This window comes from Macrotis lagotis, chromosome 5, assembly GCF_037893015.1.
Source record: "Macrotis lagotis isolate mMagLag1 chromosome 5, bilby.v1.9.chrom.fasta, whole genome shotgun sequence".
NCBI classification, from domain to species: domain Eukaryota; kingdom Metazoa; phylum Chordata; class Mammalia; order Peramelemorphia; family Peramelidae; genus Macrotis; species Macrotis lagotis.
In genome coordinates this window covers 227,293,702-227,320,561 of record NC_133662.1, presented here as the reverse complement: position 1 = coordinate 227,320,561, position 26,860 = coordinate 227,293,702, and the positions used below count along the sequence as shown (strand labels likewise).

The 26,860-nt window shown below is 38.6% G+C and overlaps 2 protein-coding genes across 4 annotated transcripts in view; one reads left to right on the top strand and one right to left on the bottom strand.

The window, feature by feature from the left end:
• PDZK1 (PDZ domain containing 1) overlaps positions 1-14,779 on the top strand; it is a 34,619-nt gene extending 19,840 nt beyond the window's left edge. For all 3 annotated transcript variants that reach the window (XM_074188618.1, XM_074188619.1, XM_074188620.1), the window contains 6 exons: positions 1,247-1,383; positions 4,643-4,838; positions 6,715-6,911; positions 12,115-12,336; positions 13,149-13,439; positions 14,272-14,779. In XM_074188618.1, the coding sequence (XP_074044719.1) occupies positions 1,247-1,383; positions 4,643-4,838; positions 6,715-6,911; positions 12,115-12,336; positions 13,149-13,439; positions 14,272-14,322 (1,094 nt within the window). In that variant the 3' untranslated portion in view covers positions 14,323-14,779. The remainder of the gene's footprint in view (positions 1-1,246; positions 1,384-4,642; positions 4,839-6,714; positions 6,912-12,114; positions 12,337-13,148; positions 13,440-14,271) is intronic.
• The window catches only part of GPR89A (G protein-coupled receptor 89A), a 38,935-nt gene continuing 23,266 nt past the window's right edge, over positions 11,192-26,860 (bottom strand). The window contains exons 11-14 of the mRNA XM_074188621.1: positions 22,560-22,655; positions 20,079-20,168; positions 16,092-16,157; positions 11,192-15,981 (exon numbers count right to left, since the gene is read on the bottom strand). Coding sequence (XP_074044722.1) covers positions 15,775-15,981; positions 16,092-16,157; positions 20,079-20,168; positions 22,560-22,655 — 459 coding nt within the window. The 3' untranslated portion in view covers positions 11,192-15,774. The remainder of the gene's footprint in view (positions 15,982-16,091; positions 16,158-20,078; positions 20,169-22,559; positions 22,656-26,860) is intronic.

The following is a 26,860-nucleotide window of genomic DNA, read 5'->3' as shown; positions in this document are numbered from 1 at the left end:
TTGTTCATAAAAAATGAACTTCTCTCTGGCTATTGGGTTTGCCTCTGTGCAGTTTCTCAGAGGACACTTTTTGATTCAGTTTTCAATTTCTTGACTGATCCATGGGCAGTTTGCTTCACGGATAACAGAATTTAGGACTGGTTGACATCTTTCTGCTAAGTGGATTTTTTGCCAACCTTATAGAAATATGCTTTTTACCAATCCCATCATAACATATTCCAGGAATATGGTCCCGACCCCAACATTAACAACAATTGTATTTTTGAGAAGTAGTAATAGTGTTGATTGATCCATAAGCAACAACTGTGTTTTTGAAAAGTAGTTCTTAAGTCTTGATTAATTTATCAACACACTCTCTATGTCCCACTTGTGACTTAAGCTTTGATAGATCTGAGATCTCATCAATGTGAATAGACATTGTGGGGATATATGTGGGAGATGTTGTCAAAGCAGGAATGAAAAGTTCTAGAAAGAGGCTAGATATATGAGGTGAGTGATTGAGAGTGAGCAATCAAGGATGGCACCCAGGATTTTGAGATCAGGTGATTGGGAGGATGTTAGTGTCAATACAACTAATAAGAAAATTAGAAAGAGGGGAAGAGTTTTTTGGGAAAAGATATTTAGATTTTGGACATACTGAGTCTGGGATTCTTACAGAACGTCTTGTTCAACATGTCCCAAAGGCAACTCTTGATGTTGGATTAGAGTTCAGGAGACAGACTGGGACTGATACAGATTTGGAACAACCTGCATGGAGAGAATAATTGGCCCTAGGGGGGCTGATGAGATTACCAAATCAGATAACTATTGTTAGTGGGCATGATATGAATGAAGATCTCTGACAAAGGAGACTAAGAGGTCAGACAGGTAGGGGTAAACCAGGAAACATGCGATACACTGATTAAGCAATTCTGGCTAAAATGTTTGCTCCCTATAAGACTGTTGATTATAATCCTCGTACTTTAGAGAGGATCAGGAATTATGAGCAAATCAATGAATTGTTGAATATCTCTTCTCATGGCTATACTACTATATATTCTCATCAGGGGATATAAGAAGCCAGGGTTTTGTTCTTGTTTCCTAAAAAAAGAGTGGATTAACCACAAAGAGATGAAATTGCAATTTATCAGATGAAGGCTTTTCATTTTCAGACCTTAGGGACTCCAAAGTGTTGGTAAACCAGAGTTGTTCCCTTCTGCTGCCTGAAATGAATTTTCTTCTTTTTCTTCCACTACCTCTATTCTAGGTAAAAAGGGAGTATACATGACTGACTTGATTCCCCAAGGTGTGGCTTCAAAGGCTGGTGTACAATCTGAAGACCGTCTGATTGAAGTGAATGGGGAAAATGTAGAAAATGCCAGTCATGAGGAGGTGGTTGAAAAGGTAAAGCTCAATTTTGCTAAGGTAGTATTTACTGCTTTTCTCTGTTCTTCAAACTTGGGGAGAAGACTTGAAACCAGAATGTGAACCAGAATGGCTTAAGGACAGAAGGACTTTTCAATAATATCAAGGGACAGACTGAAGAGTAACATAGAGAAGTTGATGCAGAACCTGGAATAAGTCTTTGGTCATTTCCATATCATTTTGGGTCCAAGAGACCTTTGCCCTGAGGCCCTGAGTTTTGAATGGTGAGAATTCCCTAGGACTAGACCAACCTCAACCCACCAGTCACTTTCACGCCATACTACTTCCTGAACTCCTTCTCTAGTTCCCTTTTCCATCTCCCTAACTCTGTGACCAAAATCAATATTTCCTAGAAATGCCATATCAATGAATTACTCCATGTTTCTTTTTTTCCTTTTTTTAATTGAAATTTTATTTTTCCAATTACATGCTATAGTAGTGTTTCAGCATTCATCTACTTGCAAATTTATGAGTTATACATTTTTCTACCATTCTCCCTTCCCTCCCCTTCCCATGATGGCAAACAGTCTGGTAAAAGTTATACATGTACATTTATTTTAACATATTTACATATTAGTCATTTTGTGTAAGTGGAATTAGAACTAAGGGGAAAGAAAGAAAACCATGATATAGGAAGGAAAAACAAGAGAAGTTTTTAAAAAAAGTAAATATAGTATTTATTCAGATTCTGTGTTTTTTTCCCTCTGGATACGAATGGCTGTGTTTTTTTTTCTCAATTTTATTTTTTTCCAATTACATGTAAAGATGGTTTTCAATATTCATTTTTATAAGACTTTGAGTTTTAAATTTTTCTCCATCCCACTTTTTTGTCCCCCTTCCCAAGACAACAAGTAATCTGATATGGGTTATACATGTTAAACATATTTCCATATTAGTCATATTGTGAAAGAATCAAAAGGGGAAAACCATGAGAGGAAAAACAAAAAACATGAAAATAATATTTCAATCCTCATTCAGAATTATTTTCATGACCCAGTGTTTCAGTTCACCATATCTATAATCTCCCAGTCCAAAACCATCTTCCTTTGCCATTTCTCCATTATATGTGTTGTCTTTCTTTATTAGAAGTTCCTTGAGTGTAGAAGTGATCTTTCTTTTTTTTGTATTTTTGTATCTGTATTGCCAATGATTAGTACAGTGCTTAGTATATAGTAAATGCTTAATATTTCTTCATTCATTCATTCACTGATTATCCATAGGAGAGCATATTTATGGAAAATAGCATTTCAAACCTCCTCACCAAAAATCTGAACCAAATCTGTTGTTTTTGTTCCTATGAGAGACAGTACGTAGTGAGAGAGCTAGTGTTGAAGACACAAAAACATGAATTCAGGTCCTGATTTTGACTGTTGTAGGACCCTGGGAAAATCACTTAACCTTTCAGTGTTCTAGAGCAACCATCTGCAACTTTTCATTTCAGACTTTCATTGATAGAAAGAATATACTCACCTGGGAGTTCTCTGAATCAATGAGATCACAGGTCCAATCATTCTCCCCTATCCTATGAGGACACATATCTAAATTTATAATGGAATTCAATGAAAGCACAGGAATTATATGACACCATTAAAAATTTTTTTTCCCTAAATTTAAGAGATATATTTTAGGGGTGGCTAGGTGGCGCAGTGGATAAAGCACCAGCCCTGGAGTCAGGAGGACCTGGGTTCAAATCCGGTCTCAGACACTAAATAATTACCTAGCTGTGTGGCCTTGGGCAAGCCACTTAACCCCATTTGCCCTGCAAAAAGCCTAAAAAAAAAAGAGAGATATTTTATAAAGCATATATCAAGAGATAATTATAATCTTTAGCTTGGTGTCAAAAAGTTAAACTGATCCCTGGATTTCCCAGTTATTTCAGATTTGAGAATTCAACATAGCACCATGGATTATGGAAAAGCATGTTTCAAATATGGGCATATTAAAATAGTAGGTCATATGAATCCCTGAAAATCTAAAAGATCATATAATCCAAGAAGAATCTAGTCAAGTTGAATCAAGGAGCTGCTTTCAAGGAATTCAAGATTGAATGGGAGAGACATGTAAACGACTATGCAAAAACAAGAGATGTTGTTGGTTGTTGAGTCATTTTTTTCAGTCCAGCCCAGGTCTTTGTGACCCCATTTGGGGTTTTCTGGGCAAAGACACTGGAGTGGTTTGTTATTTCTTCCTCCAACCCATTTTACAGGTGAGGAACTGAGGCAGTCATTGTGAAGTGATTTGTCAGGGTCATGCAGCTAGTTAAGTGTCTGAGGCCAGATTTGGACTCAGGAAGATGAGTCTTCCCGACTCCATATTGGGATCTTTGCACCAAGACTCCACCCTAGCTGCCCTCAACAAGAGATATACAGGAGAGTAAACTGGAGGTTAGGCACTCCCATTAAGGGAGCCTGGCAGGGCCTTCCTAGAGAAGGATATTAGCTGAAACATGAAGGATTTAGGACTTTAAAAGATTGCTTTATAGTTGTCTTTTTCCTTGTCCCAACATGTATTTTAGTGATACATAATAGTATCTTTTTCATAGTGGCCTCTTTCTACTTCTAGTGGCCTCTTTCTACTTCTAAGAGGAAGTTCTTAACTTTGCATGAGAAATATAACCTAAAAAAGGAAAAAAATGAAATCAAGGTAGAAAGAAGATGTTTAACTAGAGGGAAAGGACAGTGTGAGAACAAAGTGCTGTCTCAAGCCAGAGGATGATACCTCCCAAACCCAGGAACCCCCCTATGAATTCTCTCCCGTGTATCCTGTGCATAGTCATCTGTGTTGTCTCCTCTATTAAGACTGTAAGCTCCTTGAAGTCAGGAACTATCTCTTACTTTTCTTTGTTTCTCTTGGGCTTAGGAAGGTGACTTTGTAGTAGATACTCAATGAATATTTGTCAACTGACTTCAAAGGGGGGAGGGAAGGAAGGAGACAAGCCTTTATTAAGTTCCTCCTATGTGCCAAATATTTGATCCTCACAACCACCCTGCTATCACTCCCAGTTTACAGATCAGGAAACTGAGTAAGTTGTCAGGTGATACACGGTCAGTCAGTTAGGAGTTGGATTCAGGTCTTCCTGATTCCAGGCTCCATCCATTATCATATCACTAGCTTCTCAAAACCAGGAAGGCTGTAATTCCCTAACATTGAATCTCTGGGGCTACGGTTTTGTCTTGGAAGCTATGTTTTTATATTTCTATGTGTCCATGGGAACATAACTCTCTTATTGCTTCTCCAGGTGAAAAAGGCAGGAAGTCAAATTATGTTTTTGCTGATAGACAAGGACATGGACAAGTATTACAATGATCATAAGATAAAAGTCAAAAGAGACACGGTCAATCTGATGCTGCTTCCTCACAAGCCCCGGACTGTGGACATGACTAAGGGAAAGAATGGCTATGGATTTTACTTGAGAGTAGGCCCAGGGCAGAAGGGTAAGAAGTTTCCAAATTCTCTAGGCTCAACTATCTGATTCTTTGCTGATGACTCTGGCCTCAGGTTTCTGTCAGGCTCCTCTGATACTTTTTTGGGGACAGCCTGAATTTATCCTTAGATCAGCTTGGGGTCTGATGCCAGAGATCACTCTATCAAGGCAGATGGTAGGAATGATTCAAAACTGAGACCTGGGTGGGTACAAACAGAAAACTGATAAGGGGGGGGTGAGTAGAGACTCAAAAAACTACAATAGTACAGAACTGAATGTTGACCAAAGGTCATGATATGGAAAAGAGGAGTGACAAATTCAGGGGAAATGGCCTGGGAAAGAATTGAGGGTTAAGAGATCAGAGGTCATGGAATGGGTGATGGTAAGGGAAGGCAGAGGGATAAGTGTAAAGTCAATAGATTATGGTCAGACAAGAGGATTTCAGAATTTTTTGACATGAAGTAATTTTGTACATTTGTTGGCAAGAACAAAAGTATGATCCTCTTTGTGTGGGGCTGAGGTGAGACAGAGGATTGGATTGTGGAAAGTGAAGTTTAGAAACTAAGTGACTAAGGTGTTTCAGGAGAGTCAATGTATATACTGAAGCTCCCTGGTATGAGGCCATTAATATCAATTTAAGCTTATTCATTAAGCATTGTCTATGTGTTTGTGAGAGAGATAATATAACATAATGGCTATAGCACTAGATTGGGAATCAGGAATCAGGAAGATGGCAATTCCAATCCCATCTCTAATTTCCCGAGCATCTTTGTGTGTGGCTAAGTTGGGAATGGAGAAAACTGGTCATGAGAAGTGAGTAAGTTAGGGAATTGAAGTCGTCAGTATTCTGAAGCCCCCCAATATAATGGCAGGAGTGGGGAGGAGAGAAAACTTATGAGCTAGATACTGAACTAGTTGAGGAAGAAAAGGAAGTGCCCTGGAGGTCTGTAGCTACCAGGATTTTGATTGGGTGGTAGATATGAATTGCATAAACTTCTAAGGAAGAGAGGTAACTGAGTGATGGAATGGGGGGGGAACCTGGAAATGGCAATGGTGAACAGAGTATTCTAACTCCCCTGCCATGACTAGGGAATCAAGGGGAATAAGTCAATAGTGAGTATGGTTGGGACTGGAAAGGGTGGCCAAGGAGACCATGACATCTAGGGGAACAAGGTTTCAGTGATAGTTAGAAGATGGAGGGAGTGAAAGCAGAAACAATTTAGGATAAAGACAAAGTTTGGTGCCTAGGGAACGCATTCCAGAGGGCATGTGGAAAGGGTGGGTGGTTTTGGGTTGCAACTTTGGGTGGGAGAGTTGAAGGGGTTTGGGAATAAGGAACTGGGTGGTAGGGAAGGAAGTGTGATCATTCTTCACTCTGTGGCCTTGGCTCCATCATCGAGTTTTTCCATTCTCAGTCTAACCACTTGTAAAATGAGAGTGGTGATTAACTGCCTTCCCCAGTTGTTTAGAGACTTAAAGCACACAAACTATTTTGATGAAGTAGAGTTTAATTGAAATTAGCACTTTCCTTCCTCTCCAAAGTATCTTTCCTTACTAAAGGTTGAGCCTACTACATTACTGTGAGAATTCTGAGCAGGGATGAAGGCTATATTTACTTCCATATTCTGCAAAGTCCCCTGAAATGGCAAGGGAAGATGGGCATTTTCCAAGGACGTTACACTTCTATGCTAATTTGAGATGAGTAGATGGAAGTAGTAGATATTATCATTTAAGATCTTAAACTGTGGCAGTTTAAGAAATAATACAGAGAGAACTTTACTCCTCTGTATTGTTTTATTGTTATCCCTATTCTCATCATCTCCATAGTTAAGATATTTCCCCAGAAAGAGAAGAACATTTCTGACCATTTGGTTTATGGGCATTAGGTCAGATCATCAAAGACATAGATTCGGGAAGCCCAGCAGAAGCAGCTGGTCTGAAGAATAATGACCTGCTTGTTGCTGTCAATGGAGAGTCAGTGGAAATGATGGATCATGACAGCATTGTGGAGAAGATTAGAAAGGGTGGAGACCAGACCTCACTCCTGGTGGTGGACAAGGAGACAGATGCAATGTACAAACTGGTAAGTTATAGAAGAGTGTGGTCCAGTAAGGACATTTGCTTCATGGGATATTGCACAAATCAGTGCTCATCATTTTCCTCCTCTCCCATGGCTGGAATGATGCCCCCTTCTCCACTTCAGTCCCAGCTAAAATCTAGTCTTCCACAAGAAATCATTCTCAATTCCTCTTAATGATTGTGCCTTCCCTCTGATCATTAACTCCTATTTAATATGTACATAGCTGTTTTCATTTTGTTCTCCCCCCTTCATTTAGGCTAGGAGGGAGCACCTTGAGAGCAGGGATTGTTTTTTGTCTTTCTTTGTCTCCCCAGTGTTTGGGATGGTCCCTGTCATGTAGGAGCTGAGTGTTGACTACTTGATAGATAAGGCCTAGACACTGTTTGAATGTCTTAATACAAAGGCTAATAAAACCTTGTTATTAATATTAAGCAAGCAATTTGCAGGGCTTTCAGCATGAATCATCAAGACTACAGTCAAGGGAAGTGCTCTAAAGGAGAGCTAGGAAGGTGCCATGCTTATCTTCTTGCCCCAAACATTCATCAATCATATTGGAGGCTAAAAGGATCTGAAGAAGACCTTTATCTCTTTTGTTTTATTCAAGAGAAGGGTACTTAGAAGGAAGAATGGAAGAAATCATCTAGGAAGGAAGCTGGTTAGGAAAAAATGTCTAAAGAAACAAAAGGAATCAAAAAATTGACTAATGGGAGAACATGAACAGAAAAAAAAAAGAAGAAATTCCATGGTCTAGGGACTATATGATAGACATATGGCTCTTTCCCTTGAGGGGGAAAATTCTCTGAAGCAGACACCCAAAGATGGTGGAGCATTGAGGAAGAGTCTACTAAGAAGTCCCTCTTTTATTGAGAAAGAAGCCTCCAGTAAAAGTTTGACCTAGTGACTCCCTGCTGTTGAATACAGAGGTAGAATTTGTTTTCTTCTCTGCAGAGATCCTCCTCAGGTCCACTGATTGTTGCTCACTCTTATAGGTTCACAAGTGAATGAATGGTGTTAGATGACACCTATAGGATAAATCTAATGGCTTTGAAATGTTGGGGAGAAAAAAGATCTGAAAACCCAAGTGATGGTTTAATTATTTTTGCTATTATCAGTAATGACTTTAGAAGCTTATAGCTATGTGAGTTTAAGTCAGTCATTTAGCTTATCTGGGACCGTTTCTTCATCTGTAAAATAAGATAGTTTGGGCAACTTGTTGTTAAATCTTTCTCCAGACACTTGCCTAGACTTCAACATGCATTTTGATGGACACTTAAAAGAGGTTATCCATTGGTATGTGTATTTGAGACAGACAGTAGAGACAGATCAGGAACTATACCCACAGTTGGAAAAGAAAATGAATGGGATTATCTGAAGAAAAATTGCAATTATTATTTTATTAGTCCCAAACTTCCTAGGAGAGCAAAGATTTTCCTTCCAATACTAATAGTGCAACATAGTAATAACATTGATTTCAAAAAGATGAGTATCAGAGAGGGCAATGAAAAGGTGGCTGTGGAAGTAGGTTGTAACAACCAAAGAGGAGATCCAAAGGAGAATAAGAGTAAAGGATAAAAACAGGGAATTACATAACAGGAAAAGAAAATGGGCTGGCCAAAGAGCAAAAAGAGTATGACAGGGAGACAACCAGTTTTCCACTGGTACCTTCATGGTATTGAGAGAAAGCAAAGAAGGCTTCCAGCATGTTGAATGGAACTCTTATGATAAACTTCTGGAAGGATATGAAAAAGAGCTGCCCAAGATGGCTTGTAATCCACATCATTGATGGGAACTCCTAAACTGATGAGATCATCCATTCATTTGAGTATACTACTGTAAATGGGTAGACATACATATATACTTATATGTATACATGAGTCATTGGCATGCACATGACATTTGAATCCATTATAGCTGTGAAATCACCAAAGAAGAGGGCTTAAAATAGAGTCTTGGGGGAATATCAACATCAGGTAAGGAAGAGGAGGAGAAGGAGGACAAAAAAAGAGTGTGTGTCATGGAAACCCAGGGAACAGAATATCTAAGAGGAAGGGGTGTCAACAGGATCAAAAAGCCAGGAGAAGTTAAGTAAATCTAAGAAAAGGCCATTGGATTGAGCAGTTACAAACACTTCCTCCTTCCTAATAAGCCAGAAAATAGTTTTTTCAATCTTCTAACATCGATCAGTCTGGCACAGTCTGTACTAAGGTTGTAAATCACAGGACCAGTTTCATTGCTTTCTGTTAACTACTGAAATTCTGATCATCCTACTTATGGCTTCCCCTAATAGTTCCTTGCCGTTATTCTTCTTTGGAAATGATCTGCCCTTTCATGTTTGCAGCAATCAGGGCTTTGTTAGAGAGATGCCTTTAAATTATCTGCTGCTACCTGGCTCAGTTGGCTATAATTAATATTTATCAGATAACTGCTAGCACCCAGTGAAGTAGTAGCTGCAATAGCAATTAACTGTGAGCTGTGAGATCTTGCTGAAGAAAACCTCCTGGTTTTTTCTTACCTCCTCTGTCTCTCCTTGGTTAACACTGGCTGCTTGTCTTTATTGGGCTGTGATTTAATGTTAACTGATGAAAGCAGAATAGCCCAAGTAATTATGAATTTTCTCCATGAAGAAAAAATCTTCAAACTGAAGAGGAGAAATCACTGAGAGGGAATCTGAGTTCAAAATAGATGAAAATAGAAGATAGTCACCATTTAAATGGTTGAATTGGTGAATTACAATTCAGAGTACTGGGGAAAATTCAGCCTTACAGATATGAACCAATATTGTAAATCTTTGAGGTGGTATCTGGGAGTAGAGAAGCTATAAGATGAGCAAATGTACTGATTAAAAAAAAAAGAAATAGCTTTTTGAGCAGGGTTTATTCTCCCCAACCCTCAGCTCTCCTAGCTGTAAAATGAGCAGATTGGACTAGGCCCATCAAGCTCTAGATCTAAGATTCTATGTCCCTTCTGTCAGAAATGGACTGAACTTGATGTCATTTCTCAACAAGGTTTTAGAAGACACTATTAAACAAAGAGTTGGTGGACACTAACAAGAGGAAGGACTGATTACTAGGAGTTTGTGTATTCATTGAAAAATAAAGTCATGCCAAACTAACCCACTTTCCTTTTTTTTTTGCTCAGGGGCTGCTAGACGAGAAAAACAGGGAAATGCAGTAGATGGCCTTCATAAAAGCATTTGACACTCACAAGTTCATTATTTATAATTGATTGAGCAATGATATGCAAATAATGTTGATAAGTGGGTTGAGGACAATCCTAAAGGGATACCTCTAGAGTTATGCCTTTTCTGAGCTCCCTTAATGCTAGCCCTTTCACTGTTGATTCTAATTAATCCTATTTATATTTTGTTTGGACAGAGTTGCTTGAATGTTGTCTTCCTCATCTGCCTATGAGCTCCTTGAAAGTGGGGTCCATATTTTGTCTTTCCTTGTGTGCCCAAGACTTAGCATCATATCTGGTACAGGACTTATTGACTGTTCTGAAACTGAATGAGGATAAATAGAATTGCAGGTGGTTTTGGAGTGAGTGGTTGATGAAGATTTAGAGGCAAGAAATGTAAGCTACTCTTTTAGAAGTTTAGTTATATTGACCTTTTATGCCTTTGAATGGAGATATAATATTAGTACCAGGTAATTTTATGACAGTTACTATACTACTGTATATTGTACGGTTGAGATATAGAATGACTCAAATTAACTTTTCTTGCCATGAGTCATTTAAAAGTTTGTCTATCCCCTATGTTCTTTCAAAATATGGAAAATGACTGATAAGGAACAATTATACAAATGCACCCTTGAAAAGGTCTGAATTTTATCACTTGAGTTGGGCAGCTAGGAAGTTCTAAGCTATTGCAGTTCTCTTTCAGAAAGGAAGGCGATGTAGTCTTGTGATTAAGGTGAAATGGTTTATAAGCACAAAGTCTCACTTGATGTTAACACAATGAATACCATTATGTACCAATACATTTTTGGGGGGCTTTGGGGGAACAGGGGGGAAGGATAGGTTTGAAAGGAAAAAGTCTGCTAGTGGTTCCACTAACTTGGTCAGTCATTAAACATTTGTTAAGAGCCTACTATGTGCTAAGCACTGAGGATTTGGAGTAAAGATAGTCCTTGCCTTCAAAGAATTTATAATCTAATAGAGACAAGATGCCAATGATTATATACAAACAAACTATATAGGATAAAGTAGAAATGATCAACAGAGGGAAGGCACAAGAATTACGAGATTGGAAAAAGCATTTGTAGAAGGTAAGATTTTATATGAAACTTGAAAGAAGTCAGGGAGAGAGAGCATTCTAGGCATGGGGGATGACCAGTGAATGGCCAGAATTCAGAGATGGAATGTCTTGCTTGAGGTGGTACAGCAATAAAGACAGTGCAACTGAATCTTTGAGTATGTGAAGGGGGAAGGGGGTGTAAGAAGACTGGAAAGGTGGGGGTATGAAGAGATTTTGAAGGACTTGGAGAGATGATTTTATCATTTGATGCTGGAGGTGATAGGGATTCACTGTGGGGGGAGGGGAGAGAGAGAGAGAGAGAGAGAATGAGAATGAATATGTTGCAAAATTAATTAAGGTCATAGCAGGAATAGCAGGCACTATGGATCCCTGGGCTTTCCAAAGGTAAGAAGCAATGGAATAGATTTAACTTTAAAATTTGAGCTTAGACCAACTATTCTTAAATCTTGGTATGAATGGATGGTTTCTTTTCTACTAGACCTGAGCTTTCCAGGACTACTCAGTGGCTTCTTCCATTCAGAAACATGGACCTTGGTAGTCATTAGCTCCCTAGTCTTCTGAAGATGACCCAGATTGAGACAGAGGGATAGTCAATGACTAGTTTGCCATCATCTAGGGGAAAAAAAAGAATATGACAAACTAGGGGACACAGAAAACAAAACAGAAGAAACTTGAGCCACCAGTAGTATTCTATTCATCTGTTTTTCATTTTTCAATTCCATACAGGTGTGTAAAATACCACACACAAACATACACACCACTTTATCATCTAGTTCCCACCAAAACCTTTCTGCATGGGAAGCATAAAGCTCTCAGGCCTAAATTTTGGGGATATCAGTGAGTGGAATAAGCATATTGTCTTAGAAATCCAACCAGCACACATTCCTAGCACAAAGCCTAAGGTCTTTCTAGTCAAACATTTCTAACAAAGCATTTCTCTCTTCAAAGGCTCAGCTTTCTCCATTTCTCTACCATCTTCAAAATCAAGTGCTGCCTAATGGTGCTGTCAAGGAGGTTCTGGCAGCTCCTTCTCCCAAAGCCACCAGCCTAGATCCCCCCAAGGAAGTGGCAACTCATAAGCCGAAACTCTGCCGACTGGTCAAGGGTCAGCAGGGCTATGGCTTCCACTTAAACGCCATTCGGGATCAGCCTGGTTCCTTCATCAAAGAGGTAAGACTATGGAGCTCAAATACACTAAAGCAGTAAATGGCAGAGAACCCCTAATTAAGCTCCCAATCACCATGGTCTATTAAATAACTGTCAGGGTCCTCACAAGCACTTGAGTTTTCCTGGGAAAAAATGGGGAGATCTAGTCCTCAAATCTTAGATAACTTCCTATCCAATTCTCTCCAAATAAAATTTCAAAATCCAGCTCAGTGATGATTATCTCTCAGGTGGCTAATATGGCTCTTTCTGACCCTGTGTAGGTACACTGCAAACCAGGACTGATCCACTTGTACTTTTATTTTCTGCTTCTTGTATACAACCATATCTTGAGGGGATTGTCTTCCTATCTTGTTATGAAAGATCGAAATAAGAATCCAAAGTTATAGGTAGAGATCTCTATCTCTGAAAAGAAGGGTGTAGGAATCCCATGATGCCACATCAAAGGCCACATACAGTACAGCATGTGACTGTTTCTTATACTATTGGGGTGAAACATGGCTTTTTCAGGTAGAATACTGAAAGTCGAGAAAAATGTGTTAAAACAGCAGGGCTAAAAATAGCTGGCCAACTTCTCACCTTCAGTATCTGTCCTAAGGAAGGAGATAAGGGCAATATATCTTCTTGCACTACAGTTATTAAAATCAGCCTTTATGGAGGCAGCTTGGTGACACAGTGGATAGAGCACTGGTCCTGGAGTCAGGAGTACCTGAGTTCAAATCCAACCTGAGACAATAATTGTCTAGCTGTGTGACCTTGGGCAAGTCCCTTAACCCCACTGCCTTAAATAAAAATTAAAAATCAACCTTTATTCACAGGTACAGAAGGGTAGCCCTGCTGACTTAGCTGGGCTAGAAGATGATGACTATATCATTGAGGTGAATGGGGTGAACATGATGGAAGAACCTTATGAGGATGTAGTGGACAAAATCCAGAACAGTGGCAAGAGTGTCATTCTATTAGTCTGTGAAAAGAAGGCCTATGATTACTTTAAGGCTAAGAAAGTACCTATTATATCCTCCATGGCGGATCCATTGGAGGACTCCCCTGATTCTACTGAAGAGTCACCAGCCAAAAGAGAGAAAGACTTACCCATGCCAAAAGAACGAGTAAGTTTTCCTGACTTTTTAAAATCCAAAAAGATTTCAGGTTCATTGCATAGGTAGTTTTTTAATTAGGTGAGCCCCCTACCTATAGTCATCAAAGAATAATACAGAATCAGAGTGTGAGAGTAGGAAGGACTAACAGACCCTTTAGTTCAATACCCTCATTTTACAAATGAGGAGGCAAGTCCCAGAGAGGGGCTGTGAATGTCCAAAGTCATATACCTACTAAGACGAAGAGCCAGGACTCAGCTCATTGTTTCTTCCTCTACACATCTTTTTTTCTGGAATCTTCACAGGCAATTTGTTGAATCATAAAATTTTAGAGTTAGAAAATGACCTAGTGCAACTCTCTAATATTTAGATGAGGAAACTAAAAAGCAGAGAAGTGAAAGGCCTTGCTCCAAAACATACTATGGATTCATGGCAGAGCCTGGAGGTCTCCTGAATCCTTGTTCTGCATTCCTTCCAGAAGACCACTCAGGCTCCAGGTTGCTTCTTTAGCAAAATTTCAGGTTCTGAGAACAAAACTACTCATTGATCTTATACTTTGGGCCTCTAAGAAGAAAGCACTGATTTTCTTCAATAATTTAACCATAATGTTCCTAGCAAAGGCAACTAGAGAATTATTCTAGATCTAATATTCGTGTCCTCAGAGGGAGAGACCTGAAGTCAAACAGGAAGTCAGATGCAAAGCTCAAGTGACTGCCTCTTTTGGCATAGAATCTTTTTTTTATGCATTAATTGATGTTCCTTGGGATATTTTTGAAGATGATCACTGGGTTTTTGAGTTGTATCACTTGTAAACAATTTTTTTTTGTCCTTTTCTTCTCTGTAGGCCAATAGCACGCGCTCTTATTCTTCCAGCTCTGAAGACACTGAATTATGATGACACCAATCCTTGGCTCTGAATTTGGAATCTGATAGGAATAATCCTCTTAAGGAACAAGTTATTACCTCTTGTGAAGAAAGTAACCTCATGGGGAAGGACTCCATGTGAACCTGCCCCAGACAGAAGCCCCTTGTCTTTTCCTGTCACCCATCTTAGGGAGGGCTGCTGTAGACAGTTTACTTGTGGTTAACTTAGAAAATGAGAACCCATGGGGCCTTTTCATTCCCAGTCTCTCTCTCTCTCTCTCTTAAGTGATTGTCTGAGACAGAGAGGTAGAGTTAAGCCTCTCAGCATAGGCCGGGGCCTCTTGAAGCACCAAAGGTGATTCACAATTAGCAGAGGAGACAGTTGCTCATTATATTTGTGAAATCTGACCAGATCAACCTGTCTTAGAAATAGTATGCTATGCATCTGTGAGTGCAATGAAGAATAAACATCAGCAATACTTGTGTGACATGAGTGTGTGCTGTTTTCCTTTTCAGCTGCTTTGGTCAAGGTGACAGCTAAACACCTTGAGCCTATGCGTTCTTACAAGAAAGCAAAGGCATGGCTAGGATAGGAAGCTAAAGCCTCATCCCCTTTCTAAAATTGATGGGATACAACAGTTATGGCAGAGCTGAACCTAAACTGTGTGTTCCCTCACTTCCTTTAGTGTCCTTTCCCCATCCTATGGCTTCTTGCAGTGGCCTCATCCCATTTTCTTTCTTCTAACTTCTCATCAATCATTCTAAATGAACATTCCATATTCAAATGATGTTATAGATAAAAGGAAACCTTTGGAGAGGCTGTTTCTCTGGTGGAATTTCCTTCATTTGAGCCCCAGAAGATCAACACAGAAGACATACTGATACAACAACATAAAACAACTTTGTTAGGTCACAGAAAAGTAAATTCCTAGCCAACAATGCCCTCTGTGGTTATATTTTAAATGTAGGGGGTTTGTGTTCCATTTGTCAATTTGAGGCCCCATAAGTCTGTGGTCTTACCTGGGCAAAATGTTCCCAAGTAGGACATAAGACAAATTGAAATCAATGTACCACAAAAACTTTGATTTTAATGACTTCCAGTTTCCTTTTCATATTCTTGATGAAATTGGAATTTAAACAAACAGAAAAAAATCACCTAAGAATAGCAACAGTGCAATCCCTTCTACATCAGTTTCCCAGTGTATCTTTTCCTTTGATTTTGACTCCCTTTGATTTTTCTGGTGTGGGTACCATCTTGCACCCAGAAAATGTACTATGGCCTGAAGGCTTGATCCTCTTGTCCTCTCTTCTGCCAATCCTGATAGCACAAATGGTGTGGAAATGCTGGAGGCAGTGGAAGCACCATTGGATTTTTGTAATTGAAAAAACCCAACCCCCTCAGTTTCTCTCCTCTGGGACATTCTGCTTCTGCCTCTCAGTCTTGGACTTTCAGCAGTTTGAGACAGGCTTGAGTCTTATCTGGTCAAGGGGTCATGTGTTTCTCAGGAGCTTGCTTGTGTGCGAGGTAGAGAAAGAGGATGCTGGAAAGCGCACTGACCAGGAAGATCACATCAAACCAACGGTGGTAGAAGTTAAACTGCAGTTCTCCAAGGACTTCGGTAATAATGGTGCGATACTCTAGGGGCATGCTCATTCGGATGAGAAGCACCGAAGAGACAAAATACATGCCCTGGAGATCAAATAAAGAAATCAGACCAGGAAGTCCTGCTATAGTGACCTGAGAGGGCTAATTACATGGGTTTTTAGCATTCCCAAATGAAGAGAGCCCCACCCACTTACCATGATCTGTGCTAAGAGCAGGACGATGACATTGGAGGACTTGCTGCTGGAAATCGCGTAAAAGAACTGTCCAAAAAAAGAGGGGGGGAGAGAGAAGGGTTAGACTGAGGCATAAGGAAGGTGCTTGTGGAATCAACAATGGGACCCCTCCAGGTAACTGGGCTCTTTACAAAAGACCTCACCCTGCTATAGTCTGCTGTCACAGAACAGTAAAGGAGTCCATAAATGACAGTGAGAGGTGTGGAGAAGACCCCTAAGGGCCTGGAGGGTGGGGAATAACCTCATCATTAGAGAAATACTTTGGTGACCAAATTAACTGTTGAACATATTGTGAACTTGTCTTCCCAATAGATGGCCCAAATCAATGAGGACAGCAAGGTGTGCCACTAAACAAATTCAGGGTCTCTTTCTCTGACAAAGGATGAGATGCCCCTCGACTTTTTCCCTGAGTGAATCTTATCTTGGACACTCAGAGGAGGTATGCCACCTTGAGCTAGTAGTCACTGAACCTCTCTCAGCTTTAGTTGTTTTTAATCTGACTTGGGGAGGGCCTAGGATTGGGAGATCAAACAAAATAGCACAAGTAAATGACTTTCTCAATGTTAAAATTAAATTACCTCTTGTAGGTGTCTCCTTCTCTGCACCCTGTATGTAGCTCTTGCCTTAAGGCTCTACCCTCCAACCATCCTCCAACATCAATTTGATCTTCCTACAGCACAAGTCTGACCATGTCCCCCCCCCCCCCCCCCCCTTCAATCAACTCCAGAATCTTCCCATTATCTCTAAGGATCAAAAGTAAAGCCCTTCTTCACCCGGTCCCCACCTGTCATTCAAGTTTTCTTACATCTTTTCCTCCATACCCTTGGTGAGCCAGTGATACTGTCTTCTAGCAGTTCCTGGAACAAGAAGACCCTCTATCTCTTTCTTCAAGGTAGTTTCCCCAATTGTCCCCCACGTCTGGAATTCTCTTCCTCCTCTTCTTTTTCTCTGGCTTCCTGGACATCTTTCTGAAGACCTACCTTCTGCAAGGAACCCTTTCTAGTTTTCCTTCCTCTCAGGATCTTTCCTCTGAGATTCCAATTTATACTGCCTATGTCCTGACTGTATAAAGTGTTGATATGTAGTCCTTCCCATTAGAATATGAGTTTCTTCTGCCTTCCTTTGTATCTTCAGACCTTGGCATAGTTGGTTTAATAAATAATTGACTTGTCTTGACCTATTGGCTACTGTTATTCATGCACGTAAAATCTCCTTCATTTGATTAGCCTAAATCTACATTTTCTTATTCTTTCCATTTTCTTACCAGAAAAGTAATTTTCTTCTGAAGGGCTTTACTCATCCTTCCTCCTTTCTTCTCTTCACTGCATTTTTCATCTATTTAAACTGAGACTTGAAAAGTTGGCCTCTGAAAGGACCCTTCCTCTCTCACTTAGCTGGAGCTCCATCCTGCTGCTCCTGGGAAGTATGCTATTGGCCTGGAAATTCCCTTAACAAAAAGTTTATTTCTTTCCCACCATTCTAATAACCCCTGAATTGCTCAGCTCTTCCACTGCAGTCTTCCCAAAGTAATCAGGAAAGCAGACAGCTTCCCCCATTCTCTCCAGAAGCAGGCTTTTGGCTACAAAAACACTTTTCCTTGCTTGATGCATCTAAAATGCCCAGACCTATCTGGGATTCAATTCAAACTAGAAGCCTCCTCTGGGGAGGCAGTGGGAAGAAGGCTGCCTGTATGTCCTTGGACAAGTCATGGACTCTCTCCCAACCTGTTTCCTCCTCTGTAAAATGAGATTTATGAGATGATCTTGGAGGTTCCTCCCAACACTAAATCTATGATCCCAGTCTGTGCGAGGAGCTGGAAAGACAGAGGCCAAGATCAAGTAATCCTTGCCTCCAGGGGGCAACAATTTATATGTGTGTGTGTGTGTGTGTGTGTGTGTGTGTGTGTGTGTGTGTGTGTCCGTGTGTGTGTGTACACACAACATGGACACAGAGAGGAAAAGACAAAACAAGGTTTTTTGTGTTTCATTTTTTTTTTCTAAGGAAACACTAACAGTCAAAGGGATGGCAAGGGCCCAAGGAGTGTTTCTGAAGGACAGTGTGGAGAGAGAGCTGGCCATGTTTAAAGGCACCAGGGAGGATGCAAAGAGCTGCTGGGGTCTTTTATTCTAGGAAGAGTTCTTGTTCAGCAGCTAACACTGTCAAATATTTTTACAAAACCACAAAGAAGTCTGAAGACTTTGGAGATGGCTTAGTCCATTACCCAAATAATAAACCCCTCTACAACCTTTCCAAAACTCAATCTTCAAACTTTCATTTGAAGGCCTACAAAGAAGAAAAATTCGTTAAGTGTCCAAAGGTAGCCCATTCTATTTTTGGATGGTTCCAATTATTAGGAAATATCTTCCTTGTGTTAATTTTTTCCTCTGAAGGACCTTTTGGGATCCAGAAGAGTCAGTTACAGATGTAAACCCTTTGACTCCTTAAAGACAATTATCTTGTTTCCCCTAGGTCTTCTCTTTCCACTGGCAAATAACCATTCCTAGCTCCTTCAACAATCTTTATATGGCATCATCTTAAGTTTCCTCATTCTCTTGGTTATTTTCCTCTGGATAAATTCCAGTTTGTCAATGTGATTTCTAGAACTGAAAACACAACCTCAGAGATAGTCAGATCCCAACAGGATCACAAAGTCCTAGATTCTGGCAAATGTCTTGAGGGATCCATCCTCACTTATAGGTGAGGAAACTATGGCCTAGGACCGAGTTACAGGATTTGTCCAATGTCATACAGGTAGTCAAGTCAACATAAGCAATCAAATTTGAACCCAGGTTTCCTAATAAGCCCTAAGTCCTCTGCCCTCCTCCTCATTTCATCATACCATAGTGCCTTTAATTATTGTCTGGCTTGTAACTGTGAATGAAATAGTAATTTGTTGGTTTTTGAAGTTTAAGTATAGAACTTTTACATTTATCTCTACTATATTTTATCTTAGTAGACTTTTAGCCATTATTCTAGTATGTTGAGACCTTCTAAATCTATTAGCTCATATGTTTATCAACCTGTTGAACTTCAAGTCATCTCTAAGTTTGTCTAGTATTCAAGTTACTGACAAAAATGCTGAAAAGTGAGGCAGCTAGGTGCTCAGTGGATAGAGTACCAGTCTTGGAGTTAGGAGGACCTGAGTTCAAATCCAGCCTCAGACTCTTAATAATTGCCTAGCTGTGTGACCTCAGGCAAGTCATTTAACCCCCTTGTCTTAAATAAAATTAAAAAAAAATTTTTAAAATGCTGAAAAGTATGGAGCCAAGGACAGATCCCCAGGGCACTGTTCCAGAGACATCTCTCCAAGTTAACACTGGACATGAGTGAATGAGTAGTCTTTTGACTGCATCATTCAAGCAGTAATGCATTTAACTGTATTCTATTCCAGCCTGCCTTCTCCATTTTGTCCATAATAGCAGAAAAAGAGGTTATGTTAAGTGCTTTACTGAAATATAAGAAAACAATCTTCACGGTGTTCATCTAATATCATACTCTATTTACTCTATGGAAAAAAAAATAAGGTTGGCTGGTGGGACCTGCTCTTAAAGCCATGTTTGCTCTTTATGATCACTAATTCTCTTTTAAACTATTCACAAACTCCTCATTTAATAATATCTTTTAGGGTTTTGCTAGCAACTTAAAGGAAGCTTAATGGCCTATGGTTTGCAGAGTTCTTTCTTTTTTGGAAAATTCAGACAATAATGACACTTTTCAAAATCACTGATAATAGCTGGCTCTTTCAGGGTCCTGGGATTTAGTCCTGGGGACTTGAATGCATTGAGAGAAGTTAAATGTTTTCCCCTTATTTCTCTTGGGTTTCACTTCTTTTTTTCTTTTTATTATGTTTCAATTATCTAAAAAAAAGATTGATTTTTTAAAATATTATCATCTGCATTTCTAAACATATCCTTTAATTCACATTTTTTAGGATTAGATGCACAGTACCTTGGTGAGAGTAATCAGTAATCCTCTGATAGATGTGACAATTATTATTCCAACAAGGATAAAGGAAATATGCTGGGACCAAAATTTTACCTGTCAAAAAATAAGGAAAAGAAATGTTAACATTTCACTGAGGTAAACAACCATGATACTATACTATCCAGAAGATCATGATATAAAGTTGGAAAGGTTCTCAGAGATTATTTAATTTGTCTAATTTTTCAGAAGAGATGATGGCATCTAAATTTGCTCTAGGTCTTTTCATCCCAAAGCCCTCTGAACCCATTTTGCCTCATTCTGTTTCGAGGGGCTGGGAGATCTACCTATATGAGATTGCAATGGGTATATTTGGGGGCAAGTGAATAATGAATAAAATAGCTAGATAAACATTAAGGTCAATGTTTAAAGTTTATCTTGAAATGAGATAGAAGAGAAGAAAGCAGAGCAAGCTAATCCATAGACTGGAATGATAAAACAAGTTCTCCTAAGGCAACCCTGACAATTAAAGAATACCAATAAAGGGAAAAGAACTAAAAACTATTTGGCTATTTACCCCTTCTTAGAAAAAGACATTGCGTATGAAATTGTGAGACTGCAAAGATTGATTATTTATTTCTATCCTAAGAAAAAAGAGTTACAAGGGTTTCTTAGCCATGTTCCAGAAAGTAACTTGATATGAAGTCAATTTGACATGTAGACTTTTTTCTTCTTGTATTGACTCAAGACAGAGGCAGTTGTGAGGGCCAGATGTGGGGCATTATCCCTGCATTATATAGCGGAATTCTGAAAGGTTATTTGATTAGAAGATGCTGCAATTGAAACCTAAGATCTATTTATGCAAAGTTACAGAGCTTTTGGTGAAGCCTTTTCAGAGGTGGAATGCATCATATAAGGAAGTTAGGCAAATACCAAAGGCAGTAACTGCTATCCTTTCTCATCACTGATGAAGGAACACTACCTTTTTTAAAAGAATTCAGACTTGTGAAATTAAGAGGAGAGGGAAAAACCTCCACAAAGACAAGAGTTATACACATAGTGATTGTTTTCAGGAAAGATGATAGGCTTCCTTTTCCAAACAAAGAGGTGCTACTGATTCACCATTTAAAAAAACATCATTTAAAGGTTTTCCTAGAAATGGGTATGAATTGGAGGTAGGAAGCAAAAGGATCCTCACAGATCATCTGGTTCAAATTGTAACTGGATAAGAATCTTTCTGACAACATCATTAACCCGAAGGGATCCATTCTTTATCTAAAAGACTTACAGTAAATTGATAGGATGTCCATTAATTGGAGAATGGCTAACAAGATGTTGGAATACTATTCTGCTATAGGAAATGATGAGCAGAATATTTTCAGAAAAACCTGGAAGACTTACATGAACTGTTGCAAAGTGAAGTGAGCAGAACCAGGAGAATCTTGTACATAGTCACAGCAATACTGTAAGGATGATCAGCTGTGAAAGTCTTAGCTACTCTGATCAAGACATTGACCCAGCACAATTCCAAACTTCACATCATGAAAAATGCTATCCACTTTTAGAGAGAACTCTGAATGTAGAGTTTTTGTCTTTCTTTCTCTTGGTTTTTTGGTGAATGTTTTTCTGATATGGCTAATATGGATATTTGTTTTGCATATTTGATATTGTACTGCTTGACTTCTCAATAGATAAGGGAAGTTTGGAAGGGAGAATCTGGAATTCAGATTTTCAAAAATGAATGTCAAATTTTTTTTTACATGCAACTGGGAAATATTTAAGGAAAAAAGAAAGACTTCCAGTAATTAGGAACTATAAAGCAGAGCATTACACTTTTGGATAGTACTAATCATTAGAATTAATTGTTGGAGCAGCTAGGTGGCTCAGTAGATAATGCTGGGTCTAAAGTCAGGAAGTTGAGTTCAAATCCAGCCATTTACTAACTACTTGAGCCTTGGTAAGTCACTTAACTCTGTTGGCCTTAGGTTCCTCATCTGTAAAATGAACCAGAGAAGGAAATGATAAACTACTTCAATAGTTTTACTAAGAAAACTCAAATGTGGTCATAAAGAGTCAGACAAGAATGACCTTAGCTGAATGACAACAATATGCCCAAGGAGAAAGTAAAATCAGAGATGAGAATAAACAACATTATTTGGTAGATTGAGAAATGGAGAGATATCTTCATCACAGAAGTTCCTCTCTGAAGGAAGTTAAGAATTATAAAAGACAAAGGTGGGGGAGAGAAGAAGGCCATTCCAGGTATAAAACTAGTAGAAAGAGGGTCAAATCCAGGGAAAAGTAAGTAGGTCAGTTAGCCTGGTATGCAGAATGTGGAATATTCTGGTATGCAGAGTAAGTGGAAAAATGTGGAAAAGTCTGTAATACTCTGGAAATAAGAAGAATGAAATAAGTCCAGAAGGGTAGGCTAGACCTTGAATAATTCTCATTTGTATTAGCCAAAACAAGGAAAAGCAGAATAAATTAGGATATTCAAACAACGCTTACATCAAACTGGATTCCCAGATAATTCACTGTGATCTCAATGCCTCTTGTGACAGGATCAGTCTTCCCAACTCGATCAAACACAATATTGATTGTTGCCTGCAAAAAAACATACATGACCCTATATTTTACTTGCTATTTTTGTTATGTTATTATAATTGTTTCCAATTACATGCAAAAATAGTTTTCAACATTAATCACTTTGTAAGCTTTTTGAGTCCACAATTTTCTATCATTCTCTTCCCTTTCCCCAATCTGATAAAGGTTTTCACTTGCTATTTTGACCAAGAGTTTCACAATCAGAAACCAACCCTGACAGCATTACATGATAGCATGGTTCTTGCATAGACCCAAGGATAGCAATTCTACCCAAGATTAATATTATATATGGAAAACATTTCTTTAACTCATTTGTGATCAAATAAATGTTTCCACATAACCCATCTCTCTTCTGAAGACAATTCTTTACATGTTATGAGGAGTTCTACAGAACAGTAAAGTCAAAAAAGAATGTGCTTTGGGACATTTAAGCTCATGAATAATACCTGGAGTGGTATTATTAATACCAATCAATGACTTAATTCCAAACTCATTTAAAATGTATAGAATATGTTGTCAGTGCATGTTTCATCCATATTGCTTGAATCACAATAAATATTCAATAAATACTGAATTTGTTAATTTGCTATTATTAATTTCTTTTTAATTTTAGCACCAGGGCCTATATAAAACACTTTTCTTTGAAAGTTTGGAGTAGCCTATTCTTTCTCAAAGAAAAAAGTGCAATATCTCTTTGAGTTTGTTGGAAGCCAAAGAAAACCATACTTTGGAAAGAGAAGATTCTAATTGGAGAGTCAATTCCCTTTAACTATCCGTAACATACAAAGCACTGGGGGATATGTTGAGAATACAAAGACAAAAAATAAAAAAAAGACATTATGTTCAACAATACAATATGCAGACAGCTGAGTAAATATAAAATGATTTGAAGTGGATGACAGCACTGAAACCTAGGGAGATCAGGAAAAATTTCCCATAGGAAGTAGCACCTGCACTAAGTCTTGAAGGAATCTAAGGATTCTAAGAGAAAGAGGCAAGGAAGGGTCAAAGGATATGAAAAGGCAATTTACAGATGAGGAGATCAAAGCAATCCAGTCATATGAAAAATTGCTCTAAATCATTACTTATTAGAGAAATGAAAATTAAAGCTTCTCTGAGGTACCACCTCACACCTCTCAGACTGGCCAATATGACCAAGAAAGGACAATGATCAATGTTGGAAGGGTTGTGGGAAATCTGGGACACTAATACATTGGTGGAGCTCTGAACTCATCCAACCTTTTTGGAAAGCAGTCTGGGACTATGCCCAAAGGGCAACAAAAATGTGCATATCCTTTCTTCCAGCAATATCACTACTGGGCCTTTACCCTGAAGAGATGATGAAAAATGGTAAAAACATCACTTGTACAAAAATATTCATAGCAGCCCTGTTTGTGGTGGCAAAGAATTGGAAATCAAGTAAATGTTCTTCAATTGGGGAATGGCTTGGCAAACTGTGGTATATGTATGCCATGGAACACTATTGTTCTATTAGAAACCAGGAGGGATGGAAGTCAGGGAAGCCTGGAGGGATTTGCATGCACTGGTGCTGAGCGAAATGAGCAAAACCAGAAAAATATTGTACACCCTAACAGCAATATGGGGGTGATGATCAACTTTGATGGACTTGCTCATTCCATCAGTGCAATGATCACGGACAATTTGGGGATGTCTGCAATGGAGAATACTATCTGTATCCAGAGAAAGAACTGAGGAGTTTGAACAAAGACCAAGGACTATTACCTTTAATTTAGAAAAAAAACTGTTATCTTATTGTCTGATCTTGTTATCTCTTATACTTTACATTTCTTCCTTAAGGATATGATTTCTCTCTATCACACTCAATTTGGATCAATGAGCAGCATGGAAACAATGTAAAGACTGACAAATTGCCTTCTGTGGGGGGTGAGGGGAGGGAAGTAAGATTAAGAGAAAAATTGTAAAACTCAAAATAAATAAAATCTTAAAAAGAAGAGCAAGGAAGGCTCAGAGGAGTGGGATGAACTGCTTTAGCAAACAGAGTTTTGCTCAAACAATGTGTGAAGAGTATTGTGAAATAAACCTAGAAAAGTAGGCTGGAGCTTAAAGTGTAAAGTTTTAAAGATCAAGTTGAGGAATCTGTATTTTATCCTTAGAAGCAATAGGGAAACAAGGAAGCCATATAGCCAGGCCTGTGCTTTAGGATGATTTTTTTTTTGGTAGGGGATATCTATATGAAGGAAAGGGCAAAGATCAGAAATGAGACCACCAATTAGGAGATGATTACAACAATTCAGGTGAGATAAAAAGTAATGAGAACCTGAACCTGGGGCAATTCACTATGTGAATGGAGAGGAGAGGATATAAGGGATATTTTTAAGGTAAATGAGTCACAAACTTGCTATCAAATGAATATGAAGAAGAAAAGTCTAGAATAATTCTGAAATTGAGATCCTCAGTGATTGGAAGGACAGTGATGGCCTTAACAGAAATTGGAAAGTTTGTGGAAAGGAGAGGGGGGAGCAGAGAAGTTCTAGTTTGAATATATTAAGCTTGAGGTGCTTATAGAACATTTAGGCAGATGCTGGTAGGGCAGCTGGTATGTAGGACAGGAACTCAGAAGTCATACTGATTCTTGAATTATCGGCCCAGGGAAAATAGCTAAAGTCACAAGAACTGTAAGATTACTAAAGAGAGGGTATAAACAGAGAAAAGATGGCTCAGGAATCATGGAGAACATTCATGAATTATAACGAAACCAAGACATCCCAGGAACTGTGTTCATATATGGTGCAAAATGAAAAAGATTTGATAACAACTGGCATAGTCAAATAAATTATATCATTGACAAATAAATTATCCCTCAGTCCATATATAGTTCTATTGAGAAAAATCAAATCATGCAGCCAATTGGCTTTTACTGTATTTACTTAGAAAACCATTGATGACCATAAGTAACAATAAGATGACAAGGCAACCAGGAGAGAGAAAACAAATTCATTAGAATTGATACCTTATATAAAAATAAGAGCCATTATACAATTATTGAATGATCAAAGAATATGAAGTGTTCAGATAAGGTTATCAATGCTACCTGTAGCCATATAAAATGTTCTAACTCACTACTGAATGGAGAAATATAAATTAAAATAATATCCAAATAGATTGGCTAATAGGACAGAAAAGGAAAATGTTGGTGGGATATGGGAAAAACAAGATATTAATGCATATTGGTGGAGCTGTGAATTGATTCAACCATTCTGTAGAATAATTTGGAACTATGCCCAAAGGGCTATAAAATCATGCATGCCCCTTGACCCAGCAGTGCCACTACTAGGTCTATATCCTAAAAGAGATGAAAAACCAAAAGGAAAAGGACCTAGATGTACAAGGATATTTGTGGTAGCTCTTTTCTGATGACAAGGAATTGGAAACTTGGGCTGCCCATCAGTTGGGGAATGGCTGAACAAATTGTGATGTATGATTATGATGGAATGCTAGTCTGCTATAAGAAATGATGAGTAAGAAAGACTTCCATGAGCTGCTACGAAGTGAAATGTGCTGGGTGCTAACAGCAATACTGTAGAAAGATCAGCTGTGAATGACTTAGCTTTCAGTAATACAATGACTCAAGACAGCTGGGAAAGACTTATGACCAAGAATGTTATAGATCTCCAGAGAAAGAAACTGATATTTTTTTGAGATTTTTTTTTTTTTGGGGGGTGTCGGTTTTCTTTCATAACATTACTATTAAAGAAATGTTATGCATGATTACACATCTATTATTAAACTGCTTGCTTTCTCAAGAAGGGGGGCAGAGGGGAGAGGGATGGTTAGGGGGAAGAAAGGGAGAGAATTTGGAACACAAAGTTTTAAAAAGGAACATTAAAAACTGTTTTTACATGTAACTGGGGAAAAATAAATTAAAATAAAAAAGAAATGATACTACAGGGAATGATACACAACAAAAACAAAGAAATTATATCAGCGAATCAGAAAATATAAGAGATAAACTAAAGATTTTTATTTTTAACTATTTTGTCATTAATTTTAAAGATAAATGGTTTAATTAATTAATTTTAAAGATAAAAATGATTAAACAACCCCCCCCCCCCAATAGGTGGCTGGTCTTTCAAATAGCCTTCAGAAGTCAAGTATATTGCCTGATTTAAACTCAAGCTTTATATTGGATGGAAAGCAGTTTGAAATCATTAATAAGTTGTATT